Source organism: Antedon mediterranea, chromosome 4, assembly GCF_964355755.1.
Source record: "Antedon mediterranea chromosome 4, ecAntMedi1.1, whole genome shotgun sequence".
NCBI classification, from domain to species: domain Eukaryota; kingdom Metazoa; phylum Echinodermata; class Crinoidea; order Comatulida; family Antedonidae; genus Antedon; species Antedon mediterranea.
In genome coordinates this window covers 4,754,792-4,776,462 of record NC_092673.1, presented here as the reverse complement: position 1 = coordinate 4,776,462, position 21,671 = coordinate 4,754,792, and the positions used below count along the sequence as shown (strand labels likewise).

At 35.4% G+C, this 21,671-nt stretch overlaps 1 protein-coding gene across 1 annotated transcript; it reads left to right on the top strand.

Moving 5' to 3' along the window:
• Window positions 1-188: 188 nt before the first annotated feature.
• LOC140046431 (protein Skeletor, isoforms B/C-like) lies at window positions 189-21,031 on the top strand. Its single transcript, XM_072091075.1, has 15 exons — window positions 189-542; window positions 2,078-2,233; window positions 3,237-3,309; window positions 3,961-4,069; window positions 4,907-5,078; window positions 5,395-5,464; window positions 5,932-6,112; window positions 12,082-12,324; window positions 12,492-12,615; window positions 13,171-13,278; window positions 14,759-14,932; window positions 15,283-15,476; window positions 15,930-15,957; window positions 16,413-16,579; window positions 17,560-21,031. The coding sequence occupies exons 1-15, from the start codon at window positions 491-493 to the stop codon at window positions 17,692-17,694; spliced, it is 1,986 nt and encodes a 661-aa protein (XP_071947176.1). The 5' UTR covers window positions 189-490; the 3' UTR covers window positions 17,695-21,031.
• The last annotated feature ends 640 nt before the right edge of the window (window positions 21,032-21,671 follow it).

Here is a 21,671-nt window from a genome sequence, read left to right as displayed (position 1 = left end):
AAGATTATATTGTTTTATAACCATGGCTATTGAGTTTTTTATTTCGTGTTTTCGTGTAGATGGATAGGCCTAATATAAATAGCAATGGCAATATTGATAGCTATTATTATTCAAACGTTTATTCACGGAGATATTAATAATAGAGGCATACAGCAGGCATCCTAATCAATATAACAATAAATTAACAACGCAGACCATATCCCAGTTCGACCGGATAATCGACATTTATTACGCATTGAACATCGTTGGCATGGCAACCGCATATCATTTTAATATAATATGCTACTGAGGTCTAGTAGGCTGCTATACTATATCAACAATTGTTAGATCATAACAATGTTATTGCAAATGAGCCAGATCTACCAGCGTTCCTACTTCCTTATTGTTATTTGAATTCGCTGATTCATTGTAAATATAGGATTAGTGACCGTGAAAGCATTTCGTTTCGGTGGTGGCAATTACTATTTAGTTCTCTACAAAGGCGTTAATAATGGCCTGTACAAACCTTTTCATATTGGAATTCATAGTATTATTAATATCTGGTAGGTAGGGCCTCTCCGGAGAAGTTTTCGTTATTAAGATTTTCATATCGGATGGTGAATCTCAGAACAGCAAATACCGATAGACCTAGGCCTATATGTAGCACAAGCTCTTTCCGTGTTTGACGTTATGATTGGCTGTTAATTGGAACGAGCGGCCGCTGACTTCTTTGCTGATATTAGGCTGATATTATATCTTGACTGGAGAATTGTGCTAACTAGGATATTAACATCCATTACTGGATGAATGGATACTAATGACTTGACACTATGTATTACACAGATCCGGCCCTTTATGTTACGTTTTTTTTTTTTAAATCTAATTAAGCCTAATGTCCTAATAACCAATTTCATGTTCGCCTTGTTGTGTTCATGTTATCTTATCTTATCTTATGTCGCAAGATGATTGGTTAATAGTGAAGTCACATGGTAAAAGCGAGGGTAATATAAAAAAGGCGCTCGATCCCATCGCGTCGTCGTCGTCACGTCCGGGGGACGGACGAGATAATTAACTGGGGACGACAGAGAGGATGAAGTTTATAATTATAAATAACCAGCTAGGGTAGGCCTAGGCCCAAGATGAGGAGAAATGACACGTGGACGGGAAAAATTAAGACATTTGAACTGCAGGTTATTAATAGCAAGCTAGGCCTAGGCCCTAGGCCTACCTAGCTAGAGTAGAATGGAATCAATTCTAACTTGAAATAGGCCTAGGTAGTAGGGCCTAGGCCTAGCTAGGCTAGGCCTAGGCCTACTAACTAGTAGTAGGCCTACCTAGCCTAGTACTAGGCCTAGGCCTACTAGGCTAGGCCTAGGCCATAGTTTAGCCTAGGGGCCTAGAGTAGTAGGCTTCGTAGCCATAGATAGGCTATATTAGGCCTAGGCAAGGGACCCTACAACACTCCAGTACTGTACTACTTTATTTAGGGCTAATTTAGGCCTACTACTATTATGCATTAGCTACTGTGTGTGAGTGTAGGCCTATGCTAGTACTAGGCTAGGCCCTAATCTACAGTGGTGTAGGCCTAGGCTATTTAGTTTGTATATGTTTCTCTCTCTGAACAATGAAGTGGGTCATCCAGGGCCTGGCTACTACTAAGTTACTAATAAAAAATAGGTCACACATGTTTCACAGTAGGGCTAGCTAGGCCTAGACTAGGTGCTAATAATAATGATATAGCCTCTTCAATTGTTGGCCGGCTGGTGGGTGGTAGTGGTAGTAACTGGTAGGCTACTGTGTTGTGCCAGGATGCACAAAATTAATTTCAAATTGCACGTTGATTTTCTTGAGCAATTTGAACAAAAAATAACAGAGAACATAGAGTCATATAGGCATAAAAAGGGAAGCCCCACCAAAGTCACTCCGGGCTTTAAATGTTGGGTTTTTGTAATACTTCGACTTGATATGTGAGGCTGCCAGCAATGCCCTTACTCATCATTAACTAGAGGGATTTTTTTGTCGGATTTAGAGCATGTTTTTGTTTTTTGCATACATTTGTCCTAGTTTTTATCATAATTTTAATGCTATTTTATTCCAGGAGTAAAAGGCCAAGAAGCTGTTGACTACTTTGGGAAGGAGATTGGAGATTTTGGTCAGCAGTCCACTCCATCATATGATATTCAAGGCACAGTGTATGCCATCAATGACAACAAACTTTGGTTGAGAGGATTTACATACAATGGAAATGCACCAGGTAAATTTGATAAAAGGTCATGTTGTAGATTTTAGTTGAGGTGGGTATGACTGGCGATGGGCAGAAAAACAAGAAAACAGAAGTGCTAATAATGGTTAAAGTGTGTGGCCCTTGTCCAGCGCCGACTTTGTTTATTTTTTGGTGAAATTGTATGACCCACTATATGACCCCCGGTCAAATAATTAATGATGCAGGGGTGCATCAAAAAACCAATGAACAATGGGGTGTCAATGTCCATCACTTTACCATCCACCATATCATGAACAACCCCAGTAAGTGGTCTTCAAAATGGGTGGTTCGTGGTTACCTAAAGGTATAGTCACATTTTTTATGCAGGAATGTGTCTTGGTATTCATAAAATATATTATAATGCACATCGGATAAATGACGCTCCTCTCCCAGGGGTTGTATAGTGGGTCATTGACATACGCATTTATACAGTGATGTGAAATGGTTGATCATTTTGATTGCCAAAAGGGGAAGCCTGACTCTGAATCATTCTATCAAGATAGGGTTGATGGAGCAGTATGTATCAAGATACAGTATGTTTAAACAAGACTTGAATCGAAATGGAATGCATGCTTCAAATATACACCACTTTTCCCTCCCCCTTTTAATTTATCTGTTCATGAACATATAAGAGTGGATGAACTGAATAGCTAGATGATAAGTAAAAGAAGTGATTTTATAATGTTGAACTAAAGAAGGAAAGAAGTTATGGAATATCTCTTTCACATTAAAGCGCGGTTCCCACTAGCGACGCAACGCAAAGATGTAGATACAACACAAGCGAGTTGACCACCAATCATACAAAACTGTTAAAATAATCCATCGCTTGTGATTGGTCAAATCCCTTTGCGTTGCAGTCTAGTGGGAACCAAGCCTAAGAATAAACCTATACATTTTTTTTTACATATGTACTGTACTGTAGGCTAATGTATACCACTATGTTTATGGGGAGAAATATATTTAAATTTACATGGTTTTGATATGTTTGTTTTAGATGCATATTTCTGGGCAGGAACTTCTACTTCACCAGATGATACAGGCAGTTTAATTCCTGATGAAATCGGAAGGTAAACTCATATGATTGAATTCCAATTATACTGTGTGTTCAGTACATTGAGAACACAAGTAATTCTTGGTTAGGACCTCCCGACCAATAGCCTGACATTTATATTAAAACCACCAAGCTTGTTCAGATGATGGCTAGGGTTGGTTAGATTCAAGCTCATAGAAGCAATGGGTAACTGCACAATCAGAGAATGCATAAAATTACCAATAATCTTAGATCCCTGATGCAATTGCAGTTACTAGTAAATATTACAGATGTTTCTAATTTTTGGAAAATGTGCAGTATGCCTATAATGTTATTCTTTATCATTGTTATAGTTGTTGGTGACCAGGTTTACGACTATCCTAATAAAAATAATAATAAGATGTACTATCCGAAATACAGGAAATGAATTAATATATATCCAATCTGCAAACAGTACTGTTTCAATAATAAATCTCAACAGTGCAGCCCATGTTTTGAAATGATATATACTGCAGAACAGGCACAATATAGGATGAGCCAGTTATATCACTGTGGGACATGCTACACTGATTATGAACACAAAGAGTGCACAAACTCAACCAACGTGCTATGCAAAATGCACATATCTTTATATATATATTGATTAATGGTATCAATCTAACTGTATGTGTTTTCTTTTGTCATTTAGAACAGCCACTCTTCGTGCCTATGACAATGAAAACTTCATTATTTCGTTACCACCTGGAGGTGATATTTCAGAGCTCAAATGGATAGCTGTGTGGAGTCAAAGCCAATCGGTAATGTTCCATTGAACTGCTTTTTTGTGGCTGTTAGTAGAATAATAAAGAAGTCAATTTTATTTTTACTACGGTTCAATGATACTGTTGAATTCTGATAAATGTTGCACCCTGCAATGATGAGGCATATTCTGTGTTTTTGTACATTCATGAACCTAAAGCTCTGTCTACACTATCAAACTAGTTTGACAAAAAAAGTGTGATGCATGCCCAAGTATGGTAGTGATATGCTCAAATATTGTAGTGATATGACAAATCATGTCCATATATGGGCATGTCACATTTTTTTGTCACATAAAGTTTGATAGACAAGGTGTAAATAGGTCATGTTCAGAAAATATGAACTACATTCTATATGTACATGCTTTGACATTATGCCCATAGGTGTATATTTCCAACATAACATGACCTCTTCTTTCCCTTTTCAGGAAATGTATTCATTTTAAGTAAATGTCCGTTGGCCCTTAAAAATATATTGTCCCCCAAAAACATGAAAAATGAAGATTATTAAAATCAGACATTCAATAGGCCATATTGTAGTTTTAGTAAAGTTAATTTTTTCACTTATAAAATGACAAAATAAACAGTTAAATTTAACCAAACCCATTGGCTGACAACCAATTTGACTATTTTTTGCTTTAAATTACAGTGTTTTCAGGTATATAATTTTTTTTTTTTTTCTCGATTCAATTTTTGGTCAAAGTGAATAACAATTATGTGACATTAAAATGGCATATTCAACAACAACAAAAACATTTTTTTCAGGGGGGCAATATATCTTTAAAACAGTACAAAACACAATAAACATAAACTCCTAATCACACGTTTACATTGTAGATGAGCTTTGCACATGTCAACATTGCCACGTCTTTTGTTCCACCATCAACACATAACCTCGGACATCTAGGATTTGATAGGCTTGTTCATGATACTGAGGCTGACAGCGTGGAAATCATTGACACACAAACGGTGAAATTTTACAATCTGAAGTATGATGGAAGAGGTCCAGGTAAGAAGTAGTATGGTTAAACTGTATATTGATTTACGGCTTCGTTACCAATTAGAGATCCATGTACTTCTCCGCCTGGGCTGTCCTGGAGATACACCTTACAAGATCTTTCCATTTGTTTCTAATCTGTGCAATTGCTTTTATTGTTTATGGGATTCGAACGCATTACATTGACATGCAAAGCCCATAGTATAGCAAATTGTTATTCATATGCTTGATTTGAAATCATGAAACAACTTGCCGCAATTTACTACTACTTTCATGTTCTCTCTATGAGTACAGTTTATCTTGACTTGTGAATTATTTATTACTGTAGCTGCATATTTTTGGGTCGGTACTGGAAGCGTATCAGCATCCGGTTCTCGTATTCCAGATGAGACTGGTCGGTAAGTAATGATCTGGGTTTATCCAATCACAATTAACTATCATAACACACAAGTGTATCCTTGCCATTTGATTGGTTTGTTTTTACACATTCAGAAACCAAGGAACAGGCACAGAATGGGTAGATAGCTGTGTAAGCATCATTAGATTGATAAGAAAATAAATGTCTCACTTCACAATTGAAAGGTTAGGTGACCAGTTGAGAAAACCAGTTGAAAGAACCAACCAGTTGGACCAATTAAAAACCAGTTGGGAAAAAAAGCTGACCAGTTGAGAAAACCAGTTGAACCATTTGGAAACCAGTCGGACCAATTGAAAATCAGTTGAATACCAGTTGGACCAATTAAAATTTCCAACTGGTATCAACTGGAATTTTCAGCTGGTTGATCAAATAAGATTTAATTTCAGTGATTAATTTTTATGATGAAATAAAAAATAATTAACATAACTTTACAATTTTCTCTCTCAGAATTAAAGTGCTTCGGAAGTACACAGGTGAAGATATTACTGTACAATTTGACGGTGATCGAACTGTTTTCTCGTACGGCTATATTGGTCTTTGGTGTGAAGCAGCTCGTCAAAATTTCGGACATGTTGAAATTCCCAACCGCAATCAGCTAAATGTTCCACCATCTCTCGAAAACTTTGAGGTGAGTATCGTAGGTTTGTGGTTAAATACTTATGCTTATCAATCACAGGTACTAGGTTCCAATCTTTTCTCAATCATTAAGCAGGTTTTTCCTCATTGCCAAAACAGTGCCACTACCACAGCCTTAAACCTTGTCTACACTATCAAACTTTATGTGACAAAAAAAATGTGATGTGCCCATATTGACATGATTGTGTCATATCACTACTATATTTGGGCATAACACACTTTTTTTTCAAACTAGTTTGATAGTGTAGAGCATTATAAATGGTTTATAATTTCTATCCTGTAATTAGCAAGTTGTACTGCTTGCTATTGAATTTGTGTGGAAATAAAAAGAAGTAACACCCTATTTAGTGCTATATGCAGATTACAAAAGGATTCAAGATGAACAAAAATTCCAAAAAACCTAATTTGGAAAAGTATTAAGGATGAAAGTGTTGTTTCCAAGCATCTATGTTGGAAAATTGAGATTCTCGACAGAGGGACAGCTTCAAGTGTAGGATGTAAATCCTGATTTCCAGTCAACGTTGAGTCACGTTGAATGTTCAAATCTTTAAAGTTGAGAATAAAATAACGATAATGATGATAATCAAGTCAGACCCCTAATATGGACACATTTTTAAGTGATCGTTACTAGTTTTATTTGTTTTCTCAAGCGTTTCTATGACACGCTCACGTGAAGTGTTGCAAACCGAAGGCCAGCAACCCGCAACCGAGTCCGCATGCAAATTTTTAAAATGCAACCTTGCCTAGAACACGTATATACTGATATCTAAGCATACACTAAAGACAAAAATAAAATTATATTTTTTTTTTAATATACCGTATATTTCGGTGTATAAGTCACACTTTTGACACGCAAATTTGACCTCTAAATTAAGGGTGCGTCTTATACACCGAACATAAATGCCTCACCACACAGATTGTACATAGGCCAAGGCCTAGTAGGCTATCGTCACCTCGTTTGCTAGGCCTGAGTAGGCTAGGCCTAGCTACAGTAACTAACTAACGTAACGGCAACCTGCTTCTGCCTAGTTCATTAGGCGCAGGAGCCCCGGATAGCGTTACGTTTGAAAACCCCAAAAAGTGAGGTTTTCAACCATTAGCGGCATGACTGATGTGAGTGATTAATGTGTTTTACGGACGGTTTCAAGGACTATCCTACCAGTGGGCTGTTCACTGGTCAAATGATTGACACTTTGTATCACCGTTTGTAACTGGAGCTGTGACGACCTTTGTAACTGGAGCTGTGACGACCTTGCAAGAATACTAGGCCAGAATTATTAATTGAAAAGTGCCTTGGTATTAACAATAACATGGAGATGGAAACAAATTTGTCTATCTTTCTTTCTAAAATAAATGGTCACTATAGTTTCAAACTAGGCTTAGTCCACCACATTAGTAATTACGAATCGAAACCTAAATTAAAATTGTTGGTATTCTTTGGCCGTTGTTTGATTAATTACATCTTCATGCCATGTTTTTTTTTCTCTAATGATTTGGCGATACGCTCCTATATTAATTAAGCCTACTAGCAGAGGGTTCAATGAGTTTTGAAAAGTTATGGAAATGTGGTCTAACATATAGCAATTCAGTTTTTTAAGGCCCTTCTTCCTTGTCCGAGCCTTTGGAAATATTAAAAAGTTATATTAATATAATATATTCTGTGTTTTCATGTTTTGAGAAATTGTATATCATTTCAGATGTTTCGCGCTGCGCTTTTATTTGTTTCGCGCTTCGTCTTGTTCGAGCTTCCTCCGTACATACCGATAATTATATGATTTTTTATTTCATTTTTTGTACATTATTAACAAATAGCATACAGAACCCCATACAGAACATACCCTTCTCTGAGAAAACACTTGTGGGCGATTCCCCGAATACGACATGATGGAATAGCTTTGGAGACTTTGACTTTGGAGTAGGCCTAAATCGAAACGTCAAGCAACTCAACAGTTCTTTTCAGAACTAATATAGGCCTACGTGGTGTACCGCAAATTTATATCAACAAATATGTAACTTGTTTAGCACGTTTAAAATGGATAGCAAAACATATTTAAAAAAAAAACCTGAATTATTTCAAACAGACAGCACATTAGTTCAAACGGATAGCACAATAGATAGTTCAATCAAATGGATATAACTATGATATAACTGTACTGTGCATTCTATACGGATTATCGGGTAGCACATTCTTTCAAATGGATAGCACATTCTTTCAAATGGATAGCACATTCTTTCAAATGGATAGCACATTAGGTAGCACAATCAAATGGATATAGTACTGTACATTATTCTATGATTATCGGGTAGCACATTCTTTCAAATGGATAGCACATTAGGCCTATTTCAAATGGATAGCACATTCTTTCAAATGGATAGCACATTATTTCAAAATGGATAGCACATTATTTCAAATGGATAGCACATTGGGTAGCACAATCAAATAGATATAGTACTGTACATTATTCTATAAGGATTATCGGGTAGCACATTATTTCAAATGGATAGCACATTAGGTAGCACAGTCAAATGGATATAGTAGGCCTACTGTACATTGTTCTATACGGATTATCGGGTAGCACATTCTTTCAAATGGATAGAAATTTATTTCAAATGGATAGCACATTCTTTCAAATGGATAGCACATTATTTCAAATGGATAGCACATTATTTCAAATGGATAGCATATTAGGTAGCACAATCAAATGGATGTAATTGTACTGTACATTATTCTATACGGATTATCGGGTAGCACATTCTTTCAAATAGCACATGATTATTTCAAATGGATAGCACATTATTTCAAATGGATAGCACATTGGGTAGCACAATCAAATCGATATAGTACTGTACATTATTCTATAAGGATTATCGGGTAGCACATTACTTCAAATGGATAGCACATTAGGTAGCACAATCAAATGGATATAATTGTACTGTACATTATTCTATAGCCTACGGATTATCGGGTAGCACATTCTTTCAAATGGATAGCACATTAGGTAGCACAGCCAAATGGATATAGTACTGTACATTATTCTATAAGGATTATCGGGTAGCACATTCTTTCAAATGGATAGCACATTAGGTAGCACAATCAAATGGATATAGTACTGTACATTATTTTATACGGATTATCGGGTAGCACATTCTTTCAAATGGATAGCACATTCTTTCAAATGGATAGCACATTGGGTAGCACAATCAAATGGATATAGTACTGTACTGTACATTATTCTATACGGATTATCGGGTAGCACATTCTTTCAAATGGATAGCACATTCTTTCAAATGGATAGCACATTATTTCAAATGGATAGCACATTAGGTAGCACAATCAAATGGATGTAATTGTACTGTACATTATTCTATACGGATTATCGGGTAGCACATTCTTTCAAATAGCATATTATTTCAAATGGATAGCACATTATTTCAAATGGATAGCACATTGGGTAGCACAATCAAATGAATATAGTACTGTACATTATTCTATAAGGATTATCGGGTAGCACATTATTTCAAATGGATAGCACATTATTTGGCACAATCAAATGGATATAATTGTACTGTACATTATTCTATAGCCTACGGATTATCGGGTAGCACATTCTTTCAAATGGATAGCACATTAGGTAGCACAGCCAAATGGATATAGTACTGTACATTATTCTATAAGGATTATCGGGTAGCACATTCTTTCAAATGGATAGCACATTAGGTAGCACAATCAAATGGATATAGTACTGTACATTATTTTATACGGATTATCGGGTAGCACATTCTTTCAAATGGATAGCACATTCTTTCAAATGGATAGCACATTAGGTAGCACAATCAAATGGATATAATTGTACTGTACATTATTCTATACGGATTATCGGGTAGCACATTCTTTCAAATGGATAGCAAATTATTTCAAATAGATAGCATGGATTTGGGTAGCACAATCAAATTGAGCACATTGGGTAACACATTGCATCAAATGGGAGCCTACTGTACAGTTATTCTATTGAATTGAATTGAAATATATATTTATACTGGGTAACCTCTTCAGTCAAAGACTGGTGATCAGTGGCTGTGATGTACTAATACACCCGGGGTAACCCTCCACTCGTCTCGAAAGATGTACTAGGTTCTTTAAAGTACACACGAGCTAGATGTGTATTCTATTATCGGGTGTAGCACATTAAAATTGAGATAAGATGGACATCATAATTTATTATTAAGGGGAAAAATAGCAAATCTTTACTGAGGGGACACTCCTATAAAGCGGACATTAAGGGGACGGGGAACATTTAAGCTCAGTGCCAATGTTCACTCAATATATTTTCCATCACAAAATAACAAAAAAGACGAAATATTTATATCCATTTATCGTTATTAAATAAAAATGGATATCATGATAATTATGATACTTTGTTTGTCTTGAAAGTTTTCATTGGTGAAACGTTGCCTGCTACATTTTGAATTTCCGAGTCCAGATCAGTATTGGTATTGGTTTTCCGTGATCTATTCTAACTAATGAAACAATTTTTAGAAAATGATATATCTGATAGATATCATCTAAGTGATGTTTTACATAAGTTATAACGTTTAACTTTTCATTCTCCATACATTCAATTCTTTTAATATAGTTCTTGTATATCACCATATCAAGTAGTAGTAGAAATTATTGTAGGGTTTTCTTATTATTCAGTCAATTCAGTGTTTCTATACAGAAAAGAGTAGTCAGTGGCCTTAACATCAATTAATTGTATAATTAACACCCAAGGTCGAATAGCAAGAAACTCAGGTCCAGTTACATTGGTGTTCATTGGTCAATAGGAAATGAACAGCACACTTATGGGTGGTGACAAAGTTTAGTTATTGATAAGTTGTCCTTGGGAAAAACACATTAGTTGGGTTGACCATGGGCTGACAGAGTTAACGACTTCGTAACGCTATCCGGGGCTCCTGCGCCTAATGTTTCAAGTCATTTTAGCATGATGTTATACTAAATATGATGAAAAGATTTGTTCATTATGGCGCTTCGATAAAATTTCATTTGTAAACGTTTACGTAATTGGAATAGTATTTATTTATACAGTAGTTATACGCACGATCGCCGTACCCCAAGCGCAAGCCCTTCTTTTGGTGTGGTGGCCACATGGTGTACGGTATTCGACTAGTATATTCTCCAGGTGATTATAGCATGGACCTAGCGTACACACTTCTCAGATACATAGATACTAATCGAATACGATTTTCCGTGAAAACGTGCGCCCTCTCGAAATGATCGAGCGAGGCTAGCCCACACACGTGCGTGTTACACACACGGTCATGCACTCGATGTTGCGGCGAAACTCATGAATAACAAGTTAGAAAGAACTTGTTGAGGCTGGGCGCGGCCGAGCCTAGGTAAGAAAAAACCTAAATGAAGGACGCCGTTGTAGATTGTTTTGATGAAATAAAAGGTGCGTCTTATACATTGACGATATAAAAAATACCGATATTTTACTCTCAGTTAGGGGGTGCGTCTTATACACAGGTGCGACTTATACACCGAAATATATGGTAATTTATTTCTAACTTACACTTGTTATTTTTCAAATATCAGACTTTAAAAGTGTACAAAAAAATGAAAAACATTGTCACGTTGTAAAAATTCAATAATTGTCAGCACATATGACGTAATTTGTGAACCATATGATTGGTCAGTTTCGTATCGTTGAAGTTGAAGAGTGTAGAAGTAGATGGCAGATTATAACCATTTTTAGAATTTATTTTTACCCTCTTTTCCTGTTAATTCAGCGCAATTCAATGCAACTCGCCACAACTCTACCTTGACTGGATAACATAATTTTCCTAAAATTTTCGGAAATTATGTAGACGTCGTACCTTGTTTTTTAAAATTATGAAATCCATCCATATTTAGGCACACATTATTACAATATTTTTACATTCTTTTGATTTTGATTAAAGCTTGTTAATGAATATGACAACTGTGAGGAACTTGATGAGCGCCTTCAAGTAAGTTGGACCGTTAGAGATGATGATGTCATAGATATACAACTTCGTGGACGTGTCAACGTCAATGATTACATGGCATTTGGACTAAGTGGATCAACAAGTAGTACTTTGATGTTTGGCGCTGATGTAACAGTGGCATGGTTTGACGGAAATATTGGCAGAGCCCAGGATTACAAGTTAACTGCATACGCACAGGTAGGTTATCGTAATAAGTGGAAAATTGGTGTTTCAAAAAGAAAATCCAAATTAATTTTTTTCTATTTTACAAAAAACTTCTTTACTTTAAATTACTTCTTTTGATTTGTATCTGTATCTTTAATTTATTAAAAACAATAAACAATATTAATATGATTTATCTTCAGTGTTCAGGTGGTAGCGGGGCTTGTCCTGACACAGAGGTTGGAGCTGTCAATGACGTTGACGATGCCTCTGCAGTGTTGTTAAATGGAGTAACATCAATCGCATTCAGTAGAAAGCTAGATACAGGTAGGTGTCAATAAACCTCTATCTGTATGTTGTTTGGTATAATCAGGGGTGTCAACAGGGAAAATGCTAGTTGTAACTATACATTACTTACCTTAGTGATGCTTCTTAGTGAAATGAGGAGGCAAAGAGTAATTACTCCTATAGGTTTATGTGCTGTGAAACAATGTGATAAGGTAATGAATTCCTTACCTTTATGATACGTATATCAAAGAAAGAAGCTCTACTAAAGGTATTAAACCAAGGTTTACACAACTTAAAAGGATGACCTCGTGTAAAATGGCCAGCAGAATTTTTTGAAATTAAAAAAAATCAGAAAAACAAACATTTTCGAGACCATGAATAATCTTATAAGTTTCAATCATGTCACCTCTACTACGTCTATCTTCGAGTGACGATAGACCCAACCTAGAAAGCCGTTCCTGTGCAGAAACTTAATGAATATTCATATTCTTCCTCCTCAGGAATATTAATGAAGTGAGAGAGATCTGAATAGTATTAACCATAATATAACTGTTTTATAAAAAGGTAATGTTACTACATCTATTGCATTTTTAGGAGATAGTGTTGGCGACAAAGTAATTTCAACGACCGGGTCAACTCAAATAGTCTGGTCAATTGGACAGATTAATGCCGATAGACTTGCTGTTCGACATATTGAACGTGGTAAGGCCAACAATTATGAATATCTAGAGAAAATGTTTAGAAATATATAAAATTAATCAATTTTATTTGTCTTCATAAAAATACAAAGAAACTTTAACAAGAAGTGTATATACTAGGTCCTCTTCTGTTTCTTTTATATGTGAATGATATTTACAATTCGTCAGTATCTTTATCTTACTTTTTATATGCAGATGACACAACACTAATCTGTAAAAATCGACACTTAGAGTCGTTATTTAACACTGTAAATACAAGTTTAATTAATGTATCCGAATGGTTTCTGGCAAACAGCCTTTCTGTAAATCTAAAAAAGTGCAGCTATGTTTTGTTTAGAAGTAGTACGATGCCGATTAAATTAGGTCCATTGCAAATTAAACTAAATGGTTCTGTTCTCCCCATGGTCAATCATGCAAAATTTTTGGGTGTATCCATTGATAGTCGTCTGACATGGAAACCCCATGTTATTGAGACAGAAAACAAAATCTCAAAAAATATTGGTATAATTTGTAGACTGGCATCTTTTCTTCCACATCATATTCTCCGAACACTCTACTGCTCCCTTGTTTTGCCATATCTTTTATATTGCAATATCGTTTGGTGTAACACATTCCCATCTAATTTAAATAAACTTCAAATACTACAAAAGAAAATCATTCGAATAATTTCGAATGTTTCACCTAGAACTAGTACAGATCCTTTATTTCGTTCTCTCAAATTATTAAAATTAACAGATATTAATATTTTCCAACAATGTTTATTTATTTACAAAAGCCAAAATGCTCTTCTTCCATCTCATTTACGCGATATGTTTTCTCCCAATTATGAATTTCACGGCTATTCCACAAGAATCCTCAATAACCTTCATATTCCTAAACATAAAAAGACTTCTTTTCAACATAATATTAGATTTACTGGACCCAAGATATGGAACTCACTTCCTAACAAAATTACAACTTCTGCAAACAAACATAGCTTCGTCTTTAACACTAAACAATATCTAATACAAAAGTAAATTAATTATTCTAGGTATCAGTTTTTTATTGTTTTCATATTCCGTCATGGTAATTACTTTATTCCTATATACCATTTACTATTATTTACTAATTTGATTTTAGTTACTTTTTGTTTTGTTCAGGCACTTTCAACACAAGCTTTTGCTTTTTAGAAATTGTGCCTCCTTCATAATATTGTTTTATTCATGTTAAAGATGAGAAAAAAAAATTGTATTGTTTTAACTATCTTTCTTCTCGTCATGAATTTTGTGTATTATATTATTTATTTTGTATATTATGAAGGAAATAAATGTTATTATGAAATGAAATGAAATAGTATGCAACAAAATTGTTTACATTTTGTACTAAAACCCTGTAATTCCAGAAATGTTTGATAAAGGATTTACCAGAATACAACACATTTTTTACCATTACATAATGCCAGTGGATAGCAATGTTAAATTGATTGCCGTTTCATTGTTTTTTAGGTGGAATGTCGTTATCGTTTGGACGATCACCATCAAAGTCTTGTTCATCGCTTGGTGATTTGGATGAGGTGAATGGATGGAAGGAATTGCGACTAATCGGTGACGAAGACAACATGGAATTGACGGCTGTTATTGGTCAGTCGGGAGGAGAGAGAGGATACACAAGTATCACTGGTAAATAGGGACTGAGTTACTCTCTCAATAAAGATCAGAAAAATGATATATATTTGTTCATGTCATAAATAATATGTTTCATGGTGAACTACAGTAGGCTTTGACCTTTGTGAATCCCCTTCAGTCGTTAAATTTGGACTTGTGGGCAACCCCCCTCCTGTGAATGCCCATTAAATCAATTTATGGTGTGGCAGAGGTGTGCATGGTCCTACCAGCAGCCTCACTATCACAAAAAATCACATTCATTAAAACAACTATACATTGCACTTTGGGACAATCTGCTGAGATTACTAAATTACTAGTCTAGCATATGTAATACATACTGTGTTCTGTTGCATTTCGTAATCTAGATAATGTTGGCTGGGGAATATCTTGGTACATCAATGACATGCTCATTCCAAGAATTTATTTGAAACGCAATGTAAACTACACATTTAAAGTTCTTGGCGGGAATGATGCCAGCCAATCGGCCTCGTATCATCCATTCTACATTACGAACGACAAAGGCGGTGGATATGCATCACTGACAGACATGGAAAAAGTGGTAAATACGTTTTGACATTACATAAACCCTTCATCTATTAGAATAAGCCTATTATTATTATTAAAAAACTCGGGTGCTGGTATATGGAGCTGGTGGTCCTGTTAGGCATTTGAAATCAGCATTGCTGACTCTTATGGCAGCCCCTGCATCTAGTATCTTTCCTCTGGTGAAGGTGGGCACTGGACGAGAGAAGCCCTTGATCAATGTTAGGACCGATCAAGGTGCTTTAAACAGTCCTGGCTTTGTTTGTATCAAACCTTGTTAGTGGCGGTAATTATCGCTGTTGGTTTCGATTGAATAAAATAAAAATAAAATAAAATCTTATCTTATTCACCAAACAAACCTATAATACTACTATTTATTATTACTAAGTAGTTAAAAAGATGAAAAGTTTAATAATAGTGATTTAAATTATCGCATTAAAGCTTTTTGTTTTAATAATTTTGTTTGTAGAACCATGTTATATATGCTGGACCAGTCAGTGAGTATTAAAGTTAACATTAATATTGCATGGTTTTTTTTCCTTTTCTTCTCTAAAATTCTGTCTACACTATCAAACTAGTTTAACAAAAAACTGTGATATGCCCAAATATGGTAGTGATATGACATCATCATGTCCATAGTAATGGACACATCACATTTTTTTGTCACATAACGTAACGTTATGTGACAAAAAAATGTGATGTGTTAAACGTTAAACATTTGATAGTGTAGACAGAGCTTAAGTACATTATTAACACAAAGTTCAGCAATTTTTCTTTTTAGTTTAACGTTCCTATTTATGTTATTACTGCAAGAATAATTTTTAAACATTGTTTTGTTGAATATTCTATTTAAATCATAGTTATAATATTCATTTTTACCAAAAATGATAAAAACCATTTCATTTGTGTGTTTTCATTTTAATTATAGACTAAATAAAAACTTTTTTTCTAGATGGAACCCTCTGCGAATTGAACGACAAGAATGGGGATAAAAGCACAACTTCCACATCGGCCGAAGCTTATAGAAAGACTCTAGAAATGCAATGTGCATCGCCAAAAGAGGAAGCTACACTCACCTGGACACCAGACGCGAGCACACCTGATATTGTGTACTACCAGGTAAAAAATTCACTATTGCAAATATAAGTTCAGGTGGCATAGTAGTTTGGGATGCGGTAATCATTATTGTTGTTGACTTAGAGATGACCTCGTCCATATCTTCAGACCCCCCCCCCCCCCCCAACAAAAAAAAACAATCTATGTAAAACTAGAAAGTCCTTTGTTGTAAATAGCATCAATGTGAATAATTCTAACGTTCGACGATAACTCTTTGCTGTAATTTTTTGTTGAATTTTAATTGTTTTAACAGTATTTTACAGGGCCTATGGGCGTTTAGCCATCTGCATTTTTAATAGTTTTTTACAGTATTTTAACATGGGCCGCCTATAAATAGTATTTTAACATTGCCTTTTGCAATTTGATGTATTTTCTTTGTTGTTTATTGTCTTAATTATGCCAAGCAAAACAAATTTCCATTTCAAAGTGGACCAATGACATTTCTTGAATCTTGAATTACCGTATCTGTTACACACACGGGCCACCTCAGAATCCTCCATGCTGTTTTTAATATACTGTATTTCTATGCGTTCAATACATGAATATTTGTATGCTTCAAAACATCAGTTTAAATCATAGCTGGCAAAGGCTCTTGAAGACCACCTGAAACTGTATACACATCACATATTTTTGTCACATAAAGTTTGATAGTGTAGACAGAGCTTTACCCATTGTAAGTTCCAAGAGCCTATAGCCGAGAAGGCTCTTAAGCTTCCCTTCAAGAGTCTATAGAAAAATCTTTGAAGTTGGTTCAAATTATTCTACTTTTGTCCATCTTTCAATCAATTAAATTTATTTTACAGTGTTATGCTCTTAGTTTTGTTCTACATTTTTCCATCTTTCAATCAATCTGAAACGGAGTGACCGGCCTGAGGGTCAAAGTTTTATTTTAAACTGTGGTGATTCCATGCCATCTTGGACTATGTATTTTTTGTATTTTTATGGCTAATAAAGAAATGAAAAAATCTACCTTTATTTTACAGTGTTACACTCATCGTTTTCTTGGATGGCAGATTAACGTTGTGGATGAACTTCCACCATCATCCTCCACTACTCTTTCACCTGTAGCTGGGTTGTTTTACATCTTGAGTTTTAGCATAATAATTGGCCTGTTTTAAAGTTACACTGCTTCAAGAATCTGCATAGTAGTACGTATTGTAGGAAAGTTTTATATTATTTATTATATAATTTGAAATGTCTTAATGATATGGATTATTCAGAAACATGTATAGATATGAGACGAGACAATTAACCAATTCTGCACAGATACACATGTGTGGACTAGAAAAAAAAATACCATATGAATAAGTCTAGACTGAAGCCTAGATATATAGAAAACACCAATTCCATTCTTTATGGTCACATCATTGGAGAATGTGAATTATTACAGTTAAACACCCCATATTTTGGACTTAAAAATACATTTAATTAATTGTTCTTTTCGTATTACGTCAATTCTGTCGTTCTGTATTTTTCATAGAGATATTACTAAACTACTATAGTGTTAACTTGCACTCATTAACAGCTCAAAAGTGTTCAGGGAAACAGACCATACAAAATGGCTGCGTCTACTATCAGCCAGATTGAAGCTGCGTCCAATACTTATTCATGCCCCATTATGTCTGCATGTTGAGCAGTTAACATGAGAATTCTTATACAATCTTGTATGCGAAAATGTAATACTTTTACAAAGACATTCCTTTTTATTTCCCTTAACAATAGATTTAATTTATAAAAACAAAAATGTTATACGTAACAAATACACAGCGGCCATTTTGAAAGTCCCTGCCCTGTTTGCATCAAATCAATGTCTCGTAGGTGTTTATTAGTATCTCTATGGTTTTTATTTAAGCTAATGTAAAACTATTACACACAAGTATGTCTTGCCATTATTTGTTACTAATAGTTTATAGTTAATGTAGCGCACATCCACTTTTAGGTAGCGCACGTCCAATTTTAAGTAGCGCAAGTCCACTTTTAGGTAGCACACGTCCACTTTTAGGTAGCGCAAGTCCACTTTTAGGTAGCGCACGTCCAATTTTAGGTAGCGCAAGTCCACTTTTAGGTAGCGCACGTCCACTTTTAGGTAGCGCACGTCCACTTTTAGGTAGCGCACATCCAATTTTAGGTAGCGCACATCCAATTTTAGGTAGCGCACGTCCAATTTTAGGTAGCGCACGTCCAATTTTAGGTAGCGCACATCCACTTTTAGGTAGCGCACATCCACTTTTAGGTAGCGCAAGTCCACTTTAAGGTAGCGCACGTCCACTTTTAAGTAGCGCAAGTCCACTTTTAAGTAGCGCAAATCCAATTTTAGGTAGTGCAAGTCCAATTTTAGGTAGTGCAAGTCCAATTTTAGGTAGCGCAAATCCAATTTTAGGTAGCGCAAATCCAATTTTAGGTAGCGCAAGTCCAATTTTAGGTACCGCAAATCCAATTTTAGGTAGCGCAAGTCCAATTTTAGGTAGCGCACGTCCACTTTAAGGTAGCGCACGTCCACTTTTAAGCCTGTTTTCCTGTCGACGTTAGTCGACGCTATCGTCGTTAATCGTTAAAAGTTCAACGACGATCGTTTGAAAACGATCAAGTTGAAATGTTAACGATAGCGCGAACATTTGATTTCTAGCGTTGAACGTTAGAGTTGAAACTCCGGTCTTCTTTCTCGACGTCGTCGTAACGCGCAAAAATGAATAGAGGACTCCCCTGCCTCTAGCAGTAGGCTCACAGTGTAGGACACGTGGGCCTAGGCATACTAATATCTCTATACAGATGGTTCTTCGTTTTCAGTAGGCCTATCCTAGTCCAAATAGCATTTTGGACTAGGCTGAAAACTTTGACCTACCTAATATTCCCGCACTTACTTTCCGGAACATCATTTTATAGTAACTTTGGTAAGGCTAGGCCTAGCTTTGACCGCGCCGCGATGCAACAAAAATAAATGTAGTAAGCAGAATTTGCCATCAATTATGTGACGTCATGTGCTGTATCGCCATGATGATTGGTCAGTTCTTACGTTTTAGCGTTGCGATATCGCTAGAGTTGAACTGGATTCAACTCTTGCGATTGTCAACGATCGCGACTTGTAGCGTCGATTACCGTCGATTATTACACCTTTTCCTGTAAATCGCCGACATTTTGTATCGTCGTCGTTAGTTAAAAAAGTACCTTTTCCTGTAAATCGTTAAAATGTTAATGTTTACGTAGAAGATCGCCGATTTTTGTTAACGATAGCGTCGAATAACGTCGACAGGAAAACAGGCTTTAGGTAGGGCAAGTCCACTTTTAGGTAGCGCAAGTCCACTTTAATATTGCACAATACAGTACAACCCATGTCACAATTTGTTCCGAAAGTACAAATATTATAAATGATATTTGTACAAATTTGTTTGTGCGATATTATTCAGAGTTTTTCAGCATTTTAAACTAATTATATTACACAGTGTATTTCTTGCCATTATTTGTTACTAATAGTTTATAGTTATATTTCACAATACAGTACAACCCATGTCATAATTTTTTCCGAAAGTACAAATATTATAAATGATATTTGTACAAATTAAACATTATAGTGTGTTTGTGCGATATTACTCAGAATAACCATTACACAGCGTTTTTCTTGATTTGCCAATTGATTCTCGTACAGTATCATGTCTAGCGACAATAAACATTGTGCAGTATCGTGCCTGCTGAGGGCAACATGCCTATACCATAGCACCAAACTCTTAAATATTAAAACAACCTAAATAATCAGTATACTATAGTATCCCAAATGGGATTAAGATTGATGTGATACCGCAGGATGTTTGACATTACTAGACATGATACCTCTTGAAAATGTTCATCTGGTTTGAAGACACAACATTTCAAAATTCTATTTTGACAAACCAAAATTAGTTACTGACCTGACTGACAGTTTCAGTGCTCCTTTCACGAAACACCAGACGCATCAAGGAGGCAATATGGATCAGACGAAGAGGAGAGAAAACCATGAACCGAGACGAGGGCGCCCATTTCCTGTGTCACGCATATGACCCTATTGTTAGGCGAACACCACCTAACGGTGAGCGTTTTGCTTAACAATGTAGTCATCACTCTGAAAAAAGTGCTTGTGAAAGAGCACTGAAAACTGTCACGTCAGTGACAAATTTTGGTTTGTCAAAATAGAATTTTAAAATAATGTTTCTGGTAGTTTTGTACAAACTGTACAGTAACTCACATCACAAAATTCCAATTAAATCCTCAGATGGTGTAATGTAACACAATTTAATATGTTACCTTATGATGATGTGCCTTTAATGTATTTGATGATTGGACATTTACAATATCAAAACAAGAAAAGTTGTACTGTATTCAATAAAAATCAAACTAACAATTTCATTTTTGATTATATATTGATCTTTTACTAGCAATAATGTTAATAATTGTTTTGTATGTTAATAAAAATCAAGAAACTAACAGTTTTCTTTTTTTTTTTATTGATCTCATAATTCTTTCATACAAAATAAATCATTTATCATACAGGTACTTTCACTAAGTTATATTATTCTTTATTTCATATAAAACATTAAAAACCACCATGCCACAAGTTACCACTAGTGGTCAAAGGCCAGATTGTGGGTAACTTTTACATGCATGTACCTTAAACCAATAAAAATATACAAAATATGAAACATACAATATAATGAATAATACAAGGATGAGTGTAGATTAGGCGTTAAGCAGGCGGATAAAATAAGGGATTGGACTGTTACTGAAACGGGCGGTTCTGGATGTAATGGTAATTGTGAAATTTTGTTACTATTACGGAGCAACCTCCCATGACTTTCAAACCGTATCACCGGTAAAAGATCAGCAGAATGAACAGTCTCATATATTCCCTTGGCAAATCTGAGACTGTGAGCTATTCTCCTATCAGTGATCCCTTCCCAATATGGACTGATTCAATAGAATTGCTAAGCGATTTGGTTAAGCCGGGGTGCCATACGACATCGGCATATTCAAGGAGGGGTCTAATATACCCACAGTAGATGGAGCATAGTTCATCAGGGTTGAAGCCAAATTTTTTTAGACTCCTTAAAATAAAAAGCTTCCTATT